Source organism: Camponotus vicinus, unplaced genomic scaffold (assembly GCF_025532165.1).
Source record: "Camponotus vicinus isolate PSW18456_S1 unplaced genomic scaffold, iyCamVici1.0 SCAF_1, whole genome shotgun sequence".
NCBI lineage: Eukaryota > Metazoa > Arthropoda > Insecta > Hymenoptera > Formicidae > Camponotus > Camponotus vicinus.
Window position 1 is genome coordinate 5,183,633 of NW_028141945.1, and position 22,342 is coordinate 5,205,974.

Below are 22,342 nucleotides of genomic sequence, written 5' to 3' on the forward strand. Positions count from 1 at the left end.
CTTTTTTTTATCTTTTTTCGTTTCTGTTTTTTACACGTTTTAACCGTTATTGCACAAACAGAAATATTATACATCACAAATATTTGGACGAAAATAAACTAAAGATAAAAAATATTCATCATTCAAAATTCCTGATTTTCGTTCATTGACTAAACAAATATTTTTTTTACAATACGTACACTTTATCATAAATATCTATGTGCATGTGTATATACGCGCAATAAAATCACTGTCCGAATACTATTCAATCGCACAATCAGGAGTTTTGTACGTTTATTCCAAATATTGTCTTGTTTTTCGCGTTCTTTCACACATTCTTCTTTTTGCCCGCGTTATTCCGCACGTGCTTGGAAAATATTTAAACGTGCTTGGAAAATATTTAACGTTACAATTGCGTTTGTCGCGCAAAAATATCACGGAACGCGCGTTCGAACGTACAGTTCGATTCATAAAAACACATACTTCTCCAATAAGCGTAGCTGTTTCTATCGACGTCCGCTTCCGCGTTTGTTCTTCTGAGCTCGTGCAAACCGAAATCGGCGATTTTCAGGACGAATCGCGAATCGACCACGCAGTTCGAAGACTTGAGATTACCGTGACTCTTGACTTCCGATGCGTGGAGATAAACCATGCCGCGGACGATATCGTGTATCAGGGATCCCCGGAACACGCGATCGAGTTTTAACTGCTCGTTCTCCAATATATCCTGCTCAGACAAAAGATAAAGATAATAAGGTGCGATGAGAAATGCGCATGATCGCGCAAGAATTCTATATAATTTTATATCTCGATCGAACTTCGAATACAACGCAGGCTCAAATATTATTGTTATAGATACGTTTTATCTAAATACGCGGTATATGTTATATATTTCAAAAAAAATATTTGTATATATACAGGGTGTTTCTTAGTAAGTTCGAAAAATTTTAGATGATTTTTTGTCGAAAATTAAGGGGTTTTTCATATAAACATATATTCCTACATCCCTCCCTGTGGAGTTACACTCCTTCAAAAATGGGCGTAAAAATCAGATTTTTATTTTTTTCTTAAATTTGGAACAAGTTAAAGAAATGAAATTAGGTGGATATTTTCTATAGTAAAAAGGTTATTTATATTAATATTTTTTTCAGCCTCCTATATTATTATATGGGGATGAAACTAGCAACCCCTATTCAATTTTTTATTAGAACTTTTTAATGTTTATGAAAATTAGAACTTTTTAATGTTTATGAAAAACCCCCCTTAATTAAGAAACACCCTATACACACACACACACACACACACACACACACACACACACACACACACACACACACACACATATATATGTATATGTAGTTTCTTCTATCAATTATATTATATACAAGTTTTATTCTTGTTAGGAGAAATTGCACTTTCGGGCAAAGTGAACTGATTCAATCGAGCACTTAAAGTTGCAGCATAAGACAAAACAGATATCCAATAAAGTGGAGCACCCTTTGTTCCGTATATAGAATACACTGTACAGACAAACGCATTAATGGTGTGCGAGCGGTTGCTTGCCAGTGCACATTTCTTTTCGAGCTTTAAAACACCTATACGTGTGTCGCACATTGTTCCCAGTATTATATAGATAATATATGATATTATGGATTCGAATATTACAGTGTATGATTCATGTGACAAATAAATTACAAATATTCCAATTAATATTAAAAGTTGAAAGAAAAATTATTTTTTTTTACATTTTTAAAATATTATAATATATTTAATTATTTATTAAATATTAAAATATTATAATATATTTAATTATTTAATAAACTTCCAATTAATATCCTGTTAAAATTTAATTAAAATTAATTAAACCAATTAGTTATAAATTCAAAACAATACTTCGATATCTTTGTTAAAAATTCGCAGATTGTAATTAAAATTAAGATTCCGAGTTGCGAAACATTCAGCAGGAATGCACATTTACCCATCTCGTTTCAATTTAGTGATATACAGAATACAATCATCTCAATTACTTAACAATTACAAAACCATCCTTGGTTAATAAAAAACTGATGTGCACCGAACTATGTTATTGTTATCGAGAAAAGCTATGAGTACCGATCCGAGCTCGGTGAAACGCATACCCCCTCCGTCTTTTTGCCAACCGTAGGTTGGCAGCAGTCGGGAGTAAAAACTTTAATTTAAAATATGAAATGCGATTCTCACCTGAAGAGATCCTTTAGGGCAGTATTCGGTTAAGAGGCAACAATGCGGCGGCTCAAGACAGGCACCGTAAAATCGTACAAGATGATCATGCTGGAGATCCTTCATCTGCGAAAGTCACCAAAATCACCACTCATATGAATTATAGCCTATTACATGCAATATCGTATGCTAGATAAGAAGTTATGTACGAAGATTTATCGAGATTTTATCGATGATTTATCGAGAATTATTAAGAGAAAAATAAATCTTAGAGTTTTGCCAAAAGATTGCGTTTAACGTATATATTAAAATTGACATGCGATAACTTATAAAGATGCGCATTGTTCGTAAAGTCAATTTACTTACCCGCTTTAATTCGAGCAATAAAGGCCTGGAGATCTCGACTTTGTTTCTCGGTATATGTTTTATAGCGACTTTTGAGTTCTGAAACAAATTGTGATTTTACAGTCAACGCAATTATTGACTGACAATTCTTCGCGATTGCATCGAAAACTGTCCGTAAAAAAAATATATATATATATATATATATATATATATATATATATATATCGTTCTCTATAAAAAACGACGCCTGGAGATACAAATTGAATCAACGTTGAATATTGATAAAATCCGACAATTTTTTTGTTACTCGGTAGTATACGTACGGAAGCTTTAAAGGAAACAGCTCGAGTTATTGAAAGGTAAAAGACAATTGCGACGCGATAGAAAATTTTATGAGAAAACTTTTCTAAAGTTACAGCCGCGCTCGTTATACGAGAAATGAAATCATTTGATAAATTAAAAATCTTGCTACTTTTTCATTCATGTGCACTTGTCACGCAATTGTATACCGTTATGTTGAAGCAATATCTCTGTTCTAGAAGAAACTAAAATGAATATTGATTGGTAGATGTAAACAAAATAAATCTCTTGCATATATGACGCTTCTACCATGTAATCCGATTGCGAATAATATACACCGGCTAATCCTATCAGTACTGAAAAATGCGATGTTGACTCGAAAAATATATTTTTTTATACATATTTACAGATGTAATGCGCGCATTATTTTCTCTAAACCTCTGAAATTATATCTAGCATAATTGATGATACACCATGTGCGCCAAGTTAAATATTGTACGTTCAAATAAAAAAAATGAAATGTAATCTAACCTTATAAAATCCCGTTGGAACGTACACATTTTTATCAACACCATCCGGCATACTTGCGTTATCCTCGGAATACATCGTCTGAAACAAAAAATTATTCCTTAAATAATTTGTATGGATTTGTTTGTACTATTGTTTGTATGCAAGACAAACTATACATAAAGCAAATTATCTTAATTGCAGGAAAATATTACAGAGAGACAGCTTCTTTGACAAATCTAAAATTTTTCTTTTTCTTTTAAACTCTAAATATTAAATGTGTCCCAGTTAATCAAACTTTTAACTAAAAGTAAGGGCGAGTTTAACTAGAGTAAGCTCGTTACTCAATATAATATTGAAATCATGTTTGCAAGATCTTCACTCATGATCGTTTAAAGCCGAAGACTATTTATATATCATCTCATTAAACAAAGTTTGACTGCAAACTGATGAAGAACTGTCGTTAAATTTCGTTTAAGATCGAAGATTCCAAAATATTTTGAGCATGCGAATAAATTTAAAGTCAAAATTAAATCATATTGTTAATCTTTTTGGAATTTACTTTTCGCCTAAAATATAAGAGCTTTGAAGTTAAACTTAATTATAAGATATATTTTTCCTTTCGCTTTTGCACACCATAAAAGAACGATAAGAAATGCAGAATAACGTAAAATGAAATAAAAAGTTGTTTTACTACTCCGCTATAGTAAAGAACGGTGAATATTTCGGAAGTAGGTAAGAGAGCACTATACTCGAAATGATACCTTACACTATTGTTCACTTTTCTCTTTTCCAACTTCATGTTAAGATATAAGCGCGCCGAGAACAAAATCGTCGAAATAAACGTAACGCTATTGGAAATAAATGTGCGGAATAAAAATTTTATCGTTGTCGCGTTGATTCGCTGTTGTTTATCTTACCCATTGTAGTTTGTCGCGTAGCAAACATTTGCCTTTGTTCGAATTATTCTTTTCAAAATGTCGGGCAATCGAAATATCATTTTCGCGAACAAAACTATATTAAGGGTCTTGCGTAACGATTTCACGTGGGAATTGCAATCCCCTTCTCTCATATTTACCAGTTGGCTGCCGCGAAACTTATTCGCAACCAGAGAGTACATGGAGCCTCTTGTCCTCGCGTTCGGTATTACGATTACGTCGTCCCAATGCACCTTCCACGTCATGGAGACAATTTCCGCTTCCAGTTTGAAACGTCTGCTTCAACAAACGACAGCATTATTATCGGCAAAAGAGGGGATGAAAGCTTATTAAAAAATTTTGCGTAATATTTTGCAGTTTGTACGCGTGATAAATTGCACGCTTATCACGCGTACATGCCGCGAATTAATTTCAGACATTCTTTTCAACGTCATTCATTCATTCTTTTTTTCCAACGACAAAGAATATCTTCGCGCGCTTTTCTCGCTGATTAACGACATTCTTTTATCAATTATCGTATCACAAGGTAACGGAAATATTTTGCGGAAATGCAATTAATCAGTTCGCTAAACTGTTGTATGTCGTATGTTCCGATATCTACAAATACGTAAAGTTGTATAGGCGAACTAAACAAGTTCGCAGTCCCTGTGTGCCGAGGTGTACGTGCGTCGAACAACGCAAGAGGTAATTACGTGCTGGCGTATCTCATAACCGCATGCCTATCAGTCCCTATACGGGATATTATTCCGTATATAAAGGTTCCCTGTGTACGGAATTCTCGAACTAAATGAGTTTGATATATATACAACAAAAGTTATATCGGGTAGGATAACCGTGGGAGCATGTATTCGCGGAGCGAACGAAAACGCAATCGTCATTCGGAATTTATCGTGACGTGTAATTTCAGGAATGTGATTACCGAATTTCATTATCGATATTAATAGATTCGGAGGAACGATAAATCTTATGCAAATTTTCGCGAATGAGCAGATTCTTTTGTTACAGCATCGAGATATGTATATCCGACTTGTGTCGCCAATTATCTAATAATGCAATATATGCCGCAAGAAAATATTGCCGATAATTTTCTGTGGTTGCTGTTGAAATTCTCACAGATATATGATTCTATATAATTTAGCAAATTATCAAGAAATTTTCTCTCTCGCAATAAGTATATTTTTAAGATAATTTTCATTTACATTTACATTTTCCACGAGTATGTAAACGTGAAGATGTTTGACTTTCAGAAACGTAGAGTAGTTCTCTCTCTCTCTCTTTCTCTCTCTCTCTCTCTCTCTCTTTGTATATGATAATTTTTCTCTCTTTTCTTGTATAATTTTCTTTACAATAATTACATAGTTCAAGTACACAGAGAACCGTGCGAAGCGAATTGCAAAACACTCGCGTAATTGCTCGTGGAAAAGACATTTCCTGTAAATCAGAAGACGAAATTCAAATTATATAATGCAATTGAACTACTTTCTGCACTTCGCTCATGTTTCTGAACATCAAAATCATACCAAAAATATATCTCAATCGCGCACCGCAGATTATAAGATTAATTTATCTCGCGGAATTTCTACAGCGCTCTATTAATGTCGCATAAATTGAATTGACCTCAATAGAAAATGCAAATAATTTTATTCGCCTTACGATTAGGTTTGTAAATTGAGATATTTTCATTGAAAGCTCGATAAAAGTTTTCAAAAATAATCAATATGCTTGAAAATAGACATTATTTTCCAAAAATAATTTATTTCATTAAATAGACAAATTTAATGTGTCTTAAAGGAGTTTTAAAAGCGTGCAATTGCGTTATCTCCAATTAATCTCTAATTAAGATCTTGCGGAAATATACGACGCGTATAAAATAAAGTTGTATTCGAAAGATAATAATGTAGTAATTATCGACAGAAGATCGTCGATCAAATAGACGAAACTAGTTGTAGTATACCAATTTATTCGAGACCATTACTATTACCCATAAGATGTTTAAGATCATGTCGTAACAATACGATTGATCCAAATTCACTTGCGAAATGAAAGGAAACAACTTCGTTTAAGCGTTTTGAAATGCTTTTGTGACCAACAAGCCATATAGACAAAGACACTTGGAGAGGTCGCGTAACAGAACCGACAGGCGAGATAAATCGATTAACAGTATACGCTAGAAATTTTACCGCAGATAAGTATTATCTCGCTTCGTTCTCTACCTTGTTACCTCGCTCCACTCCTTTCTACCTTCCTTAGCCTCTCCTTGCCCTATTAATGGTAGTACACTCGAGGAAGCTGAGAAGCTTCAGCTATTCATCCTTGATATGTATATGTGCACTTGATGAATGCAGTAGCATTATCGAGATAATCTTCTCGCGCAAAAAAACTCTTTTAAATTTTTAATTCAGTAAATCCATGTTAATTAATGTGCATATCAATTCCCGTGAATCAGCGTAAATGTCGACCGATATTTTTAAGTACTAAATGTGCACATTTCTAATACAAGACTTGCATTAATTAATCTGACTTGATGTCAGTTATCACCATCAGCCATTAAGCCATTATATAATTTAATTTGTAAAAAATCTTCATTTCTTGCTTCAAGATATTTCGACGGATCAATATGTAAATATATATTGTTGTGTGGGATTGAAAATAAGAAGCGTTTTATATCAATAGGAAATATAATTTTCAATAAAAAATAATTCCACTAATTAAAAATAAGGAAGAGATAGAAAAAGAGAGAAAAAGCAGCTATTAAACCATCATATAATTTAAATCAAAGATTCGCAGTCGGTGATTGAAGTGAAAATTATTATTGGCCGATTTTTATTGAAGCACATGTACAATGCACCGATTCCATGGATCTTTTTTTTTCTCTTCGCATATAAATACATTTATATTTATCTAGTTTGAATATTGAATTGGTTTTTTAATATCCAAACATCAATTCACATCACTCAATAACTCTATTAATACCGACAAAAATACATTGGTGTAAAGAAATACATAAAGCTAGCTACTATTCAAAAAGTAAATTTCACTTACCGATAAACAAGTACTGAACCAACGACAAGAACGACCACAATGGAGCTCAATACCATGGAGAGAATAGCGTATCCTGGAAGAGCTATCGAGACATTAGTAATTTTAATGAAAGAAAATATTATACTTTCCAAGAGTCAAACAATTCCGTGCATCAAAAAAAGTGCACACAGAATTATGTCAATATAATTATAAGGAAGAAAACTTGTACATTATATCTCTCAGTTGATCTAATATTAATTATTAAATTATATAAAATATTTTTCTTATCTCTGAGATTGCATATTTCTGTCGCACTCGTTATATGCGTGATGTATCTAAATATATTATGTTTTTAAACTGATATATACTTACAATGGATTGTACAAGTATTACCAACTCACAATTATCGGGACATAACGATCCGTCGAATCCGCAAGTAGGCGTATCTGGAGGTGGCTCTAAACGACCTCCGGCCCAGTGAATTTGCTTTCCAGGGATATATTCCAACGTTTTGTTCGCACCGTAATAATGTGCTACAATCTGTGAAAAATTATTTTGCAAATAAGATGAAAAGCATAGGAAAGGTATGAGAAGCATGTATACAAGTGAACATATGGAAGCGAAACGACACGCTTGAGAGAGAAGTGCTGTAAGATTTTACTCAATCTTAACTTGACATGCTAAATACGTTAGCATCGTACAATGTCGCGGATTAAATTGCTTGAGCTGCTACGACGAGATGTTGGATAAAGTTACATCATCTTAGAGGTAGAATATGAAGAATATGTAGAATACGAGGATCTCGAGGATATCTTACTTCGAATCTGGATGTTTCCGGATCCATATCCAACAAAGAGTAATCCGCGATTCTGTCGCCGTTCTCATCGATGTTTACGTCGCCAGTTATACCTGGAATTAATCGTATTTAATAATTATGGGAGAGCATAAAATCATTACATATTCCAAATTACTCGGTGAAGTTATCAGAATTGAAGATTACAGCTAGTAAGCAGGTATGAGATTGTTAATTTTAGAAAAGCCATATTTTATCCAGCATAAAATCTCGCGTGGATGAGAGCTCCGATGACCGATATAAAAATGTAACTTTCTACGCACATAGAAGGACGCATTAAAATACAAAATAAACTAGCAATCTCGCGTTCCACGTCAGCTATATCGAGATTGTGAGGTTTTCCTGCGGAAAAATCAAGGATCGCGAAGGTTGAAACGGAGTAGCATAATATAACAGGGCAAAGTTGCGCGATGCTTCAAAGATTGCCAGAAAGATGAGATGTAAAGTCAAAGAGCCAAGATCAACTTTGTAGTCTCATATTGCGAAATAAAAACCAAATAAGATATTCAGATTACTTCATATATTTAAAGAATCTAAATTTATTTCCGTACAGAAAACATTTATTTACCAAAATGATTCAAGAAAAACACTCGCTTTTAAATTAATTAAAAATTCGAAAACAAAAAAATCTCTGTAAAAACTAAAAATATATAAAAAATTATATAATATAAGTTATAAACGCTCGGATAAAATTTGAGAAGAGATATAAAGGAAGAGAGAAAAGCGGTAATAATACGCAAATCGATATCATTAGTTACAGAAGTTGAAAAGCCATAACAGTGTCAGTGACAGATCTCCGATATGACAATTCACCGAGATAATCAATTTGGCTCTGTTCAAAACATATCTAATTAAACAGTGTCTGACGAAATCATCAGTCATCACTTTTCCAACAACATTGACGTCTAATTCTCGTTCGAGGATTAACTTTCGACGTGGATTATAAACGACTGCAACGCGATGGCGCGACAAAAACCGCTGATAACGCGATTTTCCACCGATAAACATACTTCTATCGTAAACTCTCTGAAAATCCAAACTGTACGCTTCGCTGAAAAACTGGTGCTGCTAATGACGCGTTTGTTGAGCAATCTCATCGAAAGTACACAATGAAAGAATTCTGTCATTGTCGTGTTACAATTTCTGTACTTCTATATGTTCGAGTTAGTTATAAATATAATTAATGTAGCAGCAGTTAAATAATGTAATACAAATTTCTCGCGTAACGTACAGAATTCCCCTTTGATGATCGACTCTCCATTTTCATTAAAAAAGTTTAAATTAAAATTTCATTCAGATAGTTGACACGACTTTCTCTTTCACTATAAATATAAGCAACGATAAAGAAAAATAACTGAAGCTTACCCTTGAAACTCTTTCCCCACATTCTCCGAGTCAGATTACCGCCGTCCAGGTTGACCTCCCCCGGTTTCTCCGGCAAACTCTCCTTAAGAGCAAGGGCGTAAAGCAACACAGCGTCGTAAAATGCTGTTACAAAGGTGGAGACCGAGCTGTTTCCAAAAGTGAAGTTGTATTTGCTCTGCGCCAAGCTTTTGACCTCGCGTGAAAAGTTTAGATACTCCAGATTGTCCGGGGTACGCGCCGTCATCGTTATTAGGGCCTGATAAGCCTTACGGGCTTTTTCATTACGCTCGTCGGTGTCACCATCGATTCTCCATGGTTCTGTAGAGTCGTTGTCACTGAAACGCATTCGCTACCGTTGATTTCATGCAATAAAAATGTGCGTTATTATAAAGAAAATAAATTGATATTATTGCAGAATTTCACAAAATTCAATTTTATGCAGTTTTTATAAAGTAAATATTTCCCAACCGATAATATTTATAGAATGCTTCGATTTTTGCGAAATGTTTAAATCTTTTTAAATTTCAGTAAATTTATAAAAATAGAAGAAAATAAGAAAAAATCTTTATATTAAAAAAATCGAATGTGTTATATAGTCTTTAATATAAATTTCATATTAAAAAGCCATATTATAATGTGCACCAGTATAGAAAATTTAATATTAAAGATAAAAAGCAAAAAATTTTTTCTTGATTTTCAATTTGTCCTATCTTAATAATTTTTCTACATTTGAATGAAATGAATCTACAAATATAGCTTCTCTCATACAGAGGGACGCACACGTGCGAAAATCATTATTGAATTGTTCCCATTACGTATATATTTTGTTTCTCCGACAATTACCTGAAATTGTTGATATTAAAACGACATATCATAAAACGACCCAATTAATTTACGTTCCGATGAAACATTAATTATTCGAATGTGCTGTGACCGAATAGCTTTTCGACTTTATACCGTGCCAGAGATCATAACTTTCATTTTATGATGACCGATCGTTACGTTATAATTGGGACGTATAGGAACCGCAAGTATCTATTCTATAATGCTCGAATTACAAAAGGGACGAAAGTTCGTCTAGAAAACATGATGTCCGAGGAGCGATACGTCTGCGCGAAGTATGTGATTAAATAAAGTGATGTCGGAATATATATATACCGCCAACATAATTCCTGCACCAACGATACTGCTTATATTTTTATATTATATTTTTTATTTCAGCATCTTATGGCCTCCCCCGCCTCCCTCTTTCTCTCTCTCTTTTTCTCTCCCTCTCTCTCTTTCTCTGCCGTGTTGAGATGAGTAAATAAATCAATATAGCTCGAAAGTAATTTCACAAGTCGCACAAGGAAATTCTCTCCTTCTCAACATTCTAGAAATTCTTCGACTTTCTAATCTGCAACAGAAGTATCGAAGAGTACTCTCCCGATTATCCAAGAGAGAATCAAGAGAAAGTTCTTTACGTAATGAGCGTAATTTTAAGAGATGTTTTCTTTTTCGTGCTCCGCATTTGTCATTCGTGACAAGCTGTTATCGGAAAGCTGCTCGATTAATTCTACCGAAAGACGGTTGAATAAAAATTCCAATTACTGTTAGAGTCACTGCTAATCACTGCTCAAATTACGAGATAGTTGAACTAGTTTTCATTCTTTGCATCGGGTTCTCATAGGAATCTCGTTAAACTGGAATCATTTCACTTCGGAAAAATTTACGAGATCCACGATTACGGTAAACTCGTGTGGAAATTTTCATTTATCGGTTTTCCTCTTCCAAAAGCAGATTTACTATCAATTCCTGATTACCGTCGCAATGCGAATAGTTTTATGTGAATGATGATAGATTAATGCATTTGTCTATCCCGGCTCGACTGTAATCTAAATGAAGGATCGCGGTTTGCGGTTTACGATACGATGAATCGAGATTCAACTTGATTCGAAATTGCGCGATATCATTTATTAACGAAAACAAAACGAAGAGAACAGAGAAGGAAGCAAAAATATTATATAATGCGAATCGTATCGAATGCGATAACACAATTTTGCTTTTTACTCACAGGCGCAGATACTTTTTATGACGCACAATCTCTCTGTACCATCTCGGAATCGTTAAAATGCAAGATTCCGCTTTGATTTTGGCTGCAAATATACAAGACCATCACCACTGCGGGTAAGATAAGCAAGAAAACAAGACAGCATTCGAGAATGTGATCGTAAGAAACTTACGACCGCGAGGAATCACGTACTACGCGCACGACGACGCATTTTGAAATTAGCAATTTCCTGGGACGACGTTTTTCAAGACCTCGTTAAACGGACGCGATGGCACAATACCCGCCCTTTGTATACACAGTAGATACGTAAACGCAGTTTATCTAAGAGAGCAGAATGCTTCACAATTTATCGTGAAACGACTGCATCGACGGCGCGGCGAGGAATAAATTAAATTGAATTAGGCTATAAATGCTCTTTCAAACTTGATTCAAGCATAACGCATAGAATATCTCCAAACAAACCTGGAATAAGTAAAATAAATACGGTTATCGTAACTACACTGGTGTATTATGCTAAACTAATATTAGTATACATTATTCCAGGGCAACATTCAGGGTAGAAGTTAGTGCTGAATATTTCGAATCGAATTAATTCATTAGAGGAGTTATATCGTGATATCTGTGATTAATTAATAAAAGAAAATATCTATTTTTACAGAGAAATTATTTTTGCTTTTGCTATTTAGCTATTTAGAGAGAAAAAAATATTCTTTTCTTTTATGCATAGAAAATAAATATTTCTCCGATCTGCAAAAACATGTTTGTTAGATCTTTTATTAATGTCTTTTTATTTGCTTTTCATCCCTTTAGAATTTTAGAGAAAATAAACGCGATGTATTTCACGCCAATCTGCCTTCTGCATAAGGTCGAGTCGTGTAGCGCTGACAACTTCACATTCGTTTCAATTATAATTATGGCTTTAATGTCCGAGCGTTCTATTGTACAAGCCCATTATTTATGCCCTAGTTCTCGACATGCGACTTGTTCCCGTGCAGACTTCGTATATGCATTATCTCGTTACTTTGTAGCGCGCAAGATTTTCCAAATAACACGCGACTGAATTAAATAGTTAAGCAAGATGTAAATATTAATTTAATATTGATATACGGGATGTTTTAGTTGAAATAACTCGTGTAGATTTAAAAAAAAGAATTTAAAAAGAGAAAAATATATTATACACGCACACAAAGATAATTATATTCGGAATGCACTACATGAGATTCGATTAATTGTTTTTTTAATTTTTACAATTATTTCTATATTTGTTACATTTTAATGAATATATTTTATAATTATCTTACATGTAATATATTTCATGTAATATATTACATGAAATATATTACATGTAGTATATTTAACTGCACACACATGATATTTTTACACAGTTATATATATGTTTACTTTACTTTTTACTCGATACTTTTTACGAAACTTGCGCAGGGACACATTAATTGCGCCATAACAAATAATACGCAATTACCTATGACGACAAAATTGCAAGTTTATTTTACTCACCTGGAGGAAAGCTCTATAGAGAAGAATACGTATTCTCCTGAGTCCACCATTCCGAGCTCTTCCGCAGCCAGTAATATTTCCCGGATGGTTGTTGAATTAGCGCACATTACAACGACTGAAATAAAAAAGAAAAAAGGTTTCTTGTAGGAAGAAAGATAATAAAAAGAGAGAAAGAAAGAAAAAGATAGAGATATGATCTGTACAAATATTATTGCCGTCAGGCCACTTGACGATATGCGATCGATTCAATTGCATCGAGAGTTTGCTACATAAAATATGGTGCAAGTGTATATAATTTTCTTTAAATATGAAAACATACATTAATATACACATAACAATATTTTTTCTAAAAATAAATGATAAATAGTCTAGTTGTATCAGTTAATGATTGATTAAAAAATAGTATCGTACATCAATTAAAAATAATTGAACGCTTTTGTTAAATAAAGTTATTTTTTTTTCACACTCTTTTCTTTTATGCTAACTACTTTCTATATTTTCAATTGACATTCGATGTAAATTAACTAAGTTATATTTAATGCTAATTATATAAACGATACTTTGCACTTCAGTTAATTATTTATTGAGTAAACTTTAATCATAGAAGTCAGTATGATCACATTGAATGATCGCTCACTCTGATTAATTTATGGATAATTATTTCCAAATGCACTTATTCAAATTAGATAGATAAATTAATTTATTTTTGAACTACGCGTAAAAATTATAAAACTCTCCAGGTACAATAAAAAGATGACAAATTATGCAGTGCATAAAGCTCAACTTTAGCGATCTATAATCGCCGTATATATCTTACTTTGACATTTTTATTCTGGCTCAATAGCTTTAAGCCCAGCCGGTTTAACGCAGTATCCCGAGAAATGTACATACAAGTAGATGGGAAAAGACAAAGAAATTTCAATCTCGCTTTAAAAGGAGATACATCGAATATGAAAATCGATGTTCCAAAATCACTCTGGAGTTGAACGCGCGAATATTTCTATCTGCTTCGTCAAAATGTATCTTCTTGTCAAATTTCAACTTTGCAAACATTGCAAGTAACACGAAGATGAATGTTCCCCTAGCGTATCCGTATTATATCGCAAGTGCGATAAAATCCTGCGTAAATCCAGAAAAATCTTCTACACAGTCGACGTTCTACGAACATTTCATTTCCTTCTTGCACATCAACTGCGAACCCGTAAAACTGCCCGAATTTCATAAAACGAATATATTGCGCGCGAAGGAAACTTGTATTAAAAATATACAGTTTTCTTTGAAAGTATAAATTGGAAGGATTATACAAGCGCCCGTCATTTCTAGAGTTAATAATCTTTTCTTTTATCGAGGAGAGAAAAGTATATATTATTTAAATAAATTAAAGACATATTATAAATCAAACAGAATTTAGGTAATTTTCCTCCTTTGCATTTCAGACAATATTTTACGCGTTTCGCGGAAATCGAAATAAAATCCACGCTCGGATTTATGCTCGGTTTTATTGACCATTTAAATTTTTTAAAGAGAAATAGCGGCGCTCTCAGGAATTGATTCACTCATAAATATCTAATGCGAACTACTAAAATTTGTAGAATTTATAATTCGTCAAATTGTCATGAGAGTATTAGAATATTGATAAATAGATCTTGCGAAACGGATAAGGAAATAAATTCTAAGACACATAAATACGAAATACGCTTTCGCGAAACAATTCACGGCAGCTCGTATTATCGTACTGCAACACGCCAAGCGAAATATAAACGTTTATTCGAGCAAAGTCGTAACTTTTATGACAAGTCACAAATACACGTCATTAATCAGTGCAATGCTCGCACACATCACGCTAACTCGATTTATCAAAATGCAATACGCGACACACAAGCATTTTGACACAATTTAAAGAATTCCACAAAATTTAATAACCGAAGCAGCGCTCTGCATCAGGTCACGAAAATTAATTTTGCTTAATTTGCACAATTATCACATCTCTCAATATTTCAAAATTAAGTATAAATTAATAAATGTAATGGAAAAAAGAAAAAGATAATTGAGAGTTTTTAAAATAATTTGAAAACCTGATCGAGAGAGAATGTAAAAAAAGAATAAATGTAAGGAAATTTATTGATGACAATCAAAATGATACATTTGTGTTTTATTTTCACTATTAAAATATATTGCTTCATTCTCTGTTTATCGATACGCGATGAAACATCTCATTAGTCTGGCATTGTCAAATATAAATTTGTTCTCGTGTGTTTGCTGCTTTTATGCATAAGCTTCTTGCAGCATCGAAACGATGTTACGACGGAGGATGCGTTCTGTCATACTAATGCATTATTTGTGAACACAGCGAGCGAACGAAATGCATTATATCGTAGCGTCAAGCGTACAATAAGATGCGAAACGACGTCGTACTTGCATTATTACAGGTCGATTCCACTCGCTATCTCGTTAGAGATGCTTCTCGCTTGTAGTTAACCCCGCCATTGCCACCGACAACGACTAACGAGAGTTACATGATACAAAGGGATAAAGTTCGCTCCATTATGTGAGCGCATCCTGTCAACGCGAAGACGTCGACTTGAGCACTCGCAGTCATATTTCCTTACCCCGTTTAAAACGTTTCGGTTAGCCGGAAATACAATTATGACAGCATGCAGAGAACTGGAGTGGAATACACAAGATGTATGACGGATGACAATAGAGTATTTCAATGTCTCTTGATGCCTCAACATCTATTATAGCAGAATATCGTCGCGAATATTGATCGTAATCTGGCATCTCGTATATTATCCCTGTACTTCCTCTCGGATTTAGGCGGCTTTAATACAGATTAACTCTAAGAAGCTTGACATCAATCGATTACAAACATTGTTGATATTCTTTTGAGATGTAGAATTTTTCATAAAATATTCATAAGTCGAAATATGTTTTCTTTTTTTCCTTTTATATACATAGAGATTCATTATAATAATTGCAAAAGTATCTTGAATGCTCATTCGATAAGAAAATTAAAATGTGAGGAATTTTCACTCTTTTAAATGGACAGTCTGGCTAGAGATATCGCTTAGCAAGGAATTTTTAATTAAACAATCGCTGAGCCAGTTGCGATAAAAATTGATAAACGATCGAGGTGTCGAGAACGTGACATCTTATATCGACTGAGAATGTGAACAATAGTAAAAAGTAGTCGAGGCATAAAACGAAAGGACAAGCCGGATATATCAGTCGTAGATGCGAGTAAAATGGGCGGATCGATGTTATATGGCACGTCTGTATATCGGGAATAGCCTCATTATCACATAGATCGAACTATCTTTCTATGCCTTTTTTTATAGCTCGTCTTTCACGTCCGATACTCAGAGATACACGAGCTTCCAAGACGACATTCGAATAAAGTTAAATGTAAACTCGTCGTGTAATTTTCTTTCCAGGTACGATAATGTAATAATTCTGACGCGACGAGTGTCTAACTAGTAACATCTGTTTTGAGAAAATTGAAGAAATGCAGTGAAATCTCTTACTAAAATAAATATACAAATAATTTATTAATAAAATAATATTCTCTAAAAAAATAAGCTTATAATAAAAACAATTTTTCATTAATATATAATGTATTAAAAAAGAGCTAGTATATAATTTTCGCACCCTTTGATGTTTTAATAAAATCGTATCATTAATATTCATAAAATGCATAAAATAATTACTCGCAATAATTAATATATATTAAATAATATATATTTATAATAATAATATATATTAAATAATAATAATATATATTAAATAATATAATTAAATCCAGAAAAAGATAGGGATGTATGTGGGAGGAGGTCGGACGTGTCTTTACGCTCATTTGATCAACGAGCGACAGAATCCATCCGTGACAACGGAAAGAAATAGAAAATAATAATATATATTAAATATGTGTAAAATAATTTGAAGTTATTTTAAAATGACATAAACCTACATGCAAAAAAACATAAATACATGCATATATCATTGCAGCCACTTACGCAAAACGTCTGATAAAATTGATAACGACATATTAATACTATTTATAATATTAATATATCGTTATCAATTCTCTGATACTATTAATATTATTTATCCAGATCAGTAATATTAAGATTAACATTTTTTAAATACAATACATAGAGGTTAATATCCAAGCGACATTAAATATGAAGCAGATACCTCTTTTATCGGATCAGTTTATTGTCTCTCGATTATTTTTGACATAATCGTGAGAACTCGATGAGACAGCAAGAATCTGAATCATCGCATTTTTCGCGAAGCGGATAATGACAAAAATTCGATAACAGCTTAAGTCCATATTGAGACAGCGAAACTTTGAGAATCTCAATCGATCGGCGATTTGTGGCATTTACTAGTAATTTTGATAGCATATATTGATAACGATACGCCACGGTCTCGAGTTAATGTCGAATTCTCGAAAATCGGTTAGCGTCGGCGTCTCGATCTCGCCCGCGAATTCCTCGCGGTTCTGTTCCAAGAATCTTGTAATCAGACAAGTGATTAACATATACGATATAATACAACACAATTTAATAATCTTATGTATTTAATAATGGCAATAATATATAAATAATAAATATATGATGAATCATTAGCAATAGTGAATGACTTACGAAGCAAAAATGCACAGAAAATATATTAAATATGCATTTTTTTTTACTTTGTCTATTATTATTATCTCCAAAAAATTATTCTTTATGTAACTGTGTTTTAAAGAATCTTTAAAAAATACAGGTTAATTTCTTAATTTTTTTGAAATGTGCAAATATTTTTATAGAATCGCTCTTTATAGAATAATTTTAATTAAAAAATAAGAAAAAAATGATTCCTTTAATTATATTTAGTACTTTATTAAGAAAAAATAATCTCCTTAATTGTATTTATCATAATCGATAAATTCAAAATATTACTTGGTAATAGGATCAAAAATATTTATACGTTATCTCGGAAATCGCAAGTATCGTACGGGCACGTTTGGCGGATAGAATCAAATTGAAGAGACATGCTCTGCAGCTTGTTTCATTCCTATTGAAGACAAGTCTACCATAAACTTCACGTAATACGATTCGGAAGCGTTGAAAGCGAAACGGAAAGGGAAACGGAAAATGAACGCGGAGAAATTTTCAAGATACGACTCACAGGAAATTACCTGCTCGATATTTTGAGAAAATTGCTTGTAACAATACACATGATGATTCAATTAACGTGATTTGTAACGTAACTCAATTATGATATCATCCAGTTGAGATATATTAAATTAATTAATTACATGTAAGAAGAAGTTTCCCCGCTTGATTATGCAGTTTACAACATGTTCAATTTTCGCAAAGTATGTAAAATAATTAATTATACATATTATAATTAAGATAAATAACGTGCATGCACCTAATGTTACTTGATTCTTTCTTGAGATATAATATTAAAGTTTGTCGGAACATCTTTCGCCAATGGTTGCGTTGCCCACAGGATGAAGCTGCTAATGAAAATTTATTTGGTGTTCACGTCTAAACTTGGTTGACGAGCTCAAAGTCTTAAACGCGATCAACGAATGAAAGACGAGGGCGCATTTGTAGAAGCAAACTTCGTAAACGGTATCAATTAAATGACGATGTCGAAGTTCACCGTTCGTATTATCAAGCACAGTTTCGTAACACGATGCGCCTTAATGGTATACGTTGCACACTTTGTCGACTGTAATAAAGGTTGATTGATTTATGCAAAGTCTGCGCAAAGCAGAAGGCGCAATGCGGAACTACTTAAGTAACGCTTAATAACGTTACAGGATTCGTCTTCAATGAATGTCTATTAGAAAACCCGATATTAATATATAAAGGAGATGTGTTTTTCTCTTACGATACGATAGTACAGCTAGAGAAAAACAATTTAAATTTTTACCAGTAAAATATAAAATAATTCTCCGAAAAAAAAGATTTTAAAAATTTTATTACATGTAGTGATTTTTTGAATGTATTTTCTAAATTATACGTATTTGAATAATCTGTGTATATAATAAGAATCTCATCTCCATTTTTCATCCCCGCGGGCAAGAGTATGAAGCGTCCAGGAGAAAAACGTGCTAGGCTAATTTTACAGCAGAGTATTTTGAAAGTTTACATACTTTTTTAAGTCTTGATAATGTCATTGTTTTAGAGCGCTTAAAATAATCTTGCTCGTAGTAATAACTCACCTAATATTTTATTAATAATTTAATACTTTTAGTATTTTTATTATTATCTAAAAAAATATTGTTCCCTTGTACTGGCATAATTAAACATATGTTCTCCTAATACATATTCTCCGCCACTTTTTCCTTCTAACTTAGCCAAATTCTTTCCTTTTATGATAGAATAGAATAAAACTACTTCAAAAACTACTTCATCAGAGCTGCAATATCTTCTGACATTTGACATATGCTTTTTTGAGTGTCTTACATCATAAAGAGAATAAAAGATTAACGATATCGATATCGCACGAAATGAGCAGACTTACTTCTTGCAGATTTCGAGACGAAGGTGAGCAAGTTTCTGTAATCCTCGGCGGTGGTCGTCTCTTGATTAAAGCTTCTGTGCACGGGCGTTTGATTGAGCGCCGTGAATACAGCGCTGAGCGTGAAATGGCATTCGGAATTGCCTCTGCTGCTGGCCATTGCGTGATTGTGGAAGAGTAGGCCGGCGATTTTCCACCCGAAACGCTGTAGGATATGTCTGAACGCTTCGCCCACCAAGCGATGAGAGCCCATCATCCTGGTTAACGTCGGATAATGCTCGCCTTTGTGACGGAACGCCTCCGCTTGCGCGCCCGCAGTTAACACAGGTATACCCCATACACCCGCATATCTGGCCACAGGTGCGATCACGTAATCGCACACGGGACCCAGGAAGGCGTCTGTTCGCGATTAGGGAAGAAAAGTTCGGAAATTGATCGCTTGCTTTCAAGATCTCGCTGATTCGGGAGGCCCATCGCGTCAAGATTTTTTTCATAGATCCATCGTTTTACAAAAATATTTTAAGACTGAGATTTAATATTTTAATGTTTAGACTCTGTATATGTGTATGTATAAATTTCTATATTCATCGCGAATAAGCGATCCGTTTCTCTTTGTCGCGAGACGCATTCATATGAAAAGTTACTGAAAGTTTAATTTGAACGTACAGAGATAATATAAATCAGATCTGCGATTATTTATTCTTGTTGCAGAATTCTTGCCTGATTCGAACATAAATTAGAGTCCACGGACTGACGGAGCGAGGTGATGAGAAACGTAACGAGATAGAGACCACGTGCGCGAAATAGATAACACAAATCTGAATTTATCGGCGAATCCGAATATTGGCTACTCCGTGTTATAATCCCATCACGATCGCCTATAATCTGATACGCCGATAACAAGTCTATTGTTTATCAAGGAGAACTTGGGTTACAAGAGACGCGGTGAATGTACATGGTTCACGTGGTTGATTAACGTATCGATTGGTGGTACATGTGAGCAATTAAATTAAGCTGGTACATCACGCGCTCACTGAGAATATACTTGAATCAAACCGCAACATATCGATATGTCGATACGTATATTTTCGATAAACTGTCCTGTTTTTATCAATTAATAATATCGGATGTCTTTGATGTAACTGTGATACGTGACATTTGTATAAAACAGTTCTGTAGGATATCGCGAAACAAATATCTGAAAATAGCTGTTTTTTATATTGTTACACGTGAAGTTTACGATTTTCACGACTTGTTTCTGCCGTGTGTGCACATGCACACATGCACAGGCACAATACGATATTTCGGATATACGCGCGCAATTAAAATTCCGCTAACCGACTCGATATCGCGAGTTCGCGGCTGGCCAGGTACAATGCAACACGTGCAACGTGTATACAAAACCGCATGAGGATAATAGAACAGATACGTTACCTAATTAAACAGATTGTGATTGCCTTGATTGTGATGATACATGAGAAAAACATACGCCTGTTTTGTTTTTTTTTGCAGTATCTCGAAAGCGATTTCATTATTTTCTAAACAATGCACCTCGCAATTAGCGAAAAAAACATTCATACGAGACGTGACGCGAACGAAGCAAATATTTTCCAAATGAGGCAGATTTTTTTCAAACATTTTCACGCATACGAAAGTTTGCGTATATTTGGCGAAATAACTTAGAAGAATACGAAGAAAAACGTGATGTCGTGTATTCTCGCCGCATAGTTAAATTGACTTGTACATAAAGGCTTATGTTTGTCTCATTTATATTTGTATGACATATCCATGCCAAAGCACATTAAATCCGATTCTCGATTTGCCCGCAAGCAATGCGCTTCTATGGACTCGCGGCTCTAATTAGCAATCACAGGTGATATTGCGTCGCTGCAGTTTCCGCATAAGGGCAAACATTGCCCGAGTAATAGCCGCCGAACGATAGGGTCTGCGTGTAAAGCCTAGCATCTATTTACTCTGACGTCTTCCAAATCGCGTGGTTCGCCCAATTTGGGGCATTCAATCTTCATCGATCGCGCCGTTTAATATGATAATAACTGCGTTAGGTTATCCGGCGTCATTGTGGCTACAAATTCCAGGGTAAAGCGGTTACGGCCGATTAACGTGCATGCGTCCCCTTCCCTCCGATGTCGCAACTCTGCATGCGGTCGCTTTTATCCGGGTAAACTACCGAAGTTGCCGCCAAGTTTATGGCAACTACACACGAAGATTTCCGCAGGGAACTTATAAGTTCCAATACGTCTCGCCCACGGATGATGTGTATTAACTTTCTTTTATATATCTTTCTTAGTAGACTATTCTGAATATGTATATTTACTTCAATTTAATTTTTACAGTAAATTTTTTAGCTTGTTATTTTAACTTTAATAATATTCTATCGAAACTAATTTAATGAAAATATTTAATACACGTGACGAACTTCTCGTATCGATTGTTGATCGATTGTTGAAAGATAAGTTGATCTCAAACATTGTACACAATTTATATTTAATAACGCCTCGACATATACCGTATACGTGACATATATGTGATATAATCGCACGACCAGTCTCTTTTTATGTACTTGGTACGATTATTTATTCAATATATATCGTAGAATATATCGTACGATTTATCCAATTGAAGTAGGAATTTGAGCAATAAGAAATGGGAATATTAAATTATTATTGTATTAAAACAATATTTACAATAATTATCGCGATTACATTCATTATTTAAATATGTATACAT

At 33.7% G+C, this 22,342-nt stretch overlaps 1 protein-coding gene across 4 annotated transcripts in view; it reads right to left on the reverse strand.

Annotated features, from left to right (window-relative positions):
• The window catches only part of LOC145969050 (atrial natriuretic peptide receptor 1), an 85,253-nt gene that overhangs the window by 36,909 nt on the left and 26,002 nt on the right, over positions 1 to 22,342 (reverse strand). For 3 of the 4 annotated variants that reach the window (XR_014437940.1, XM_083094921.1, XM_083094915.1), the window contains exons 3-13: positions 19,598 to 19,993; positions 13,073 to 13,187; positions 9,508 to 9,842; positions 8,107 to 8,198; positions 7,691 to 7,829; positions 7,311 to 7,392; positions 4,409 to 4,544; positions 3,355 to 3,432; positions 2,545 to 2,622; positions 2,200 to 2,304; positions 463 to 706 (exon numbers count right to left, since the gene is read on the reverse strand). Coding sequence is in view for 3 of the 4 variants with exons in the window: in XM_083094921.1 (XP_082951047.1) it covers positions 463 to 706; positions 2,200 to 2,304; positions 2,545 to 2,622; positions 3,355 to 3,432; positions 4,409 to 4,544; positions 7,311 to 7,392; positions 7,691 to 7,829; positions 8,107 to 8,198; positions 9,508 to 9,842; positions 13,073 to 13,187; positions 19,598 to 19,993 (1,800 nt within the window). In the remaining variant the exon portion in view is untranslated. The remainder of the gene's footprint in view (positions 1 to 462; positions 707 to 2,199; positions 2,305 to 2,544; positions 2,623 to 3,354; positions 3,433 to 4,408; positions 4,545 to 7,310; positions 7,393 to 7,690; positions 7,830 to 8,106; positions 8,199 to 9,507; positions 9,843 to 13,072; positions 13,188 to 19,597; positions 19,994 to 22,342) is intronic. The other variant, XM_083094924.1, reaches the window with a different exon arrangement.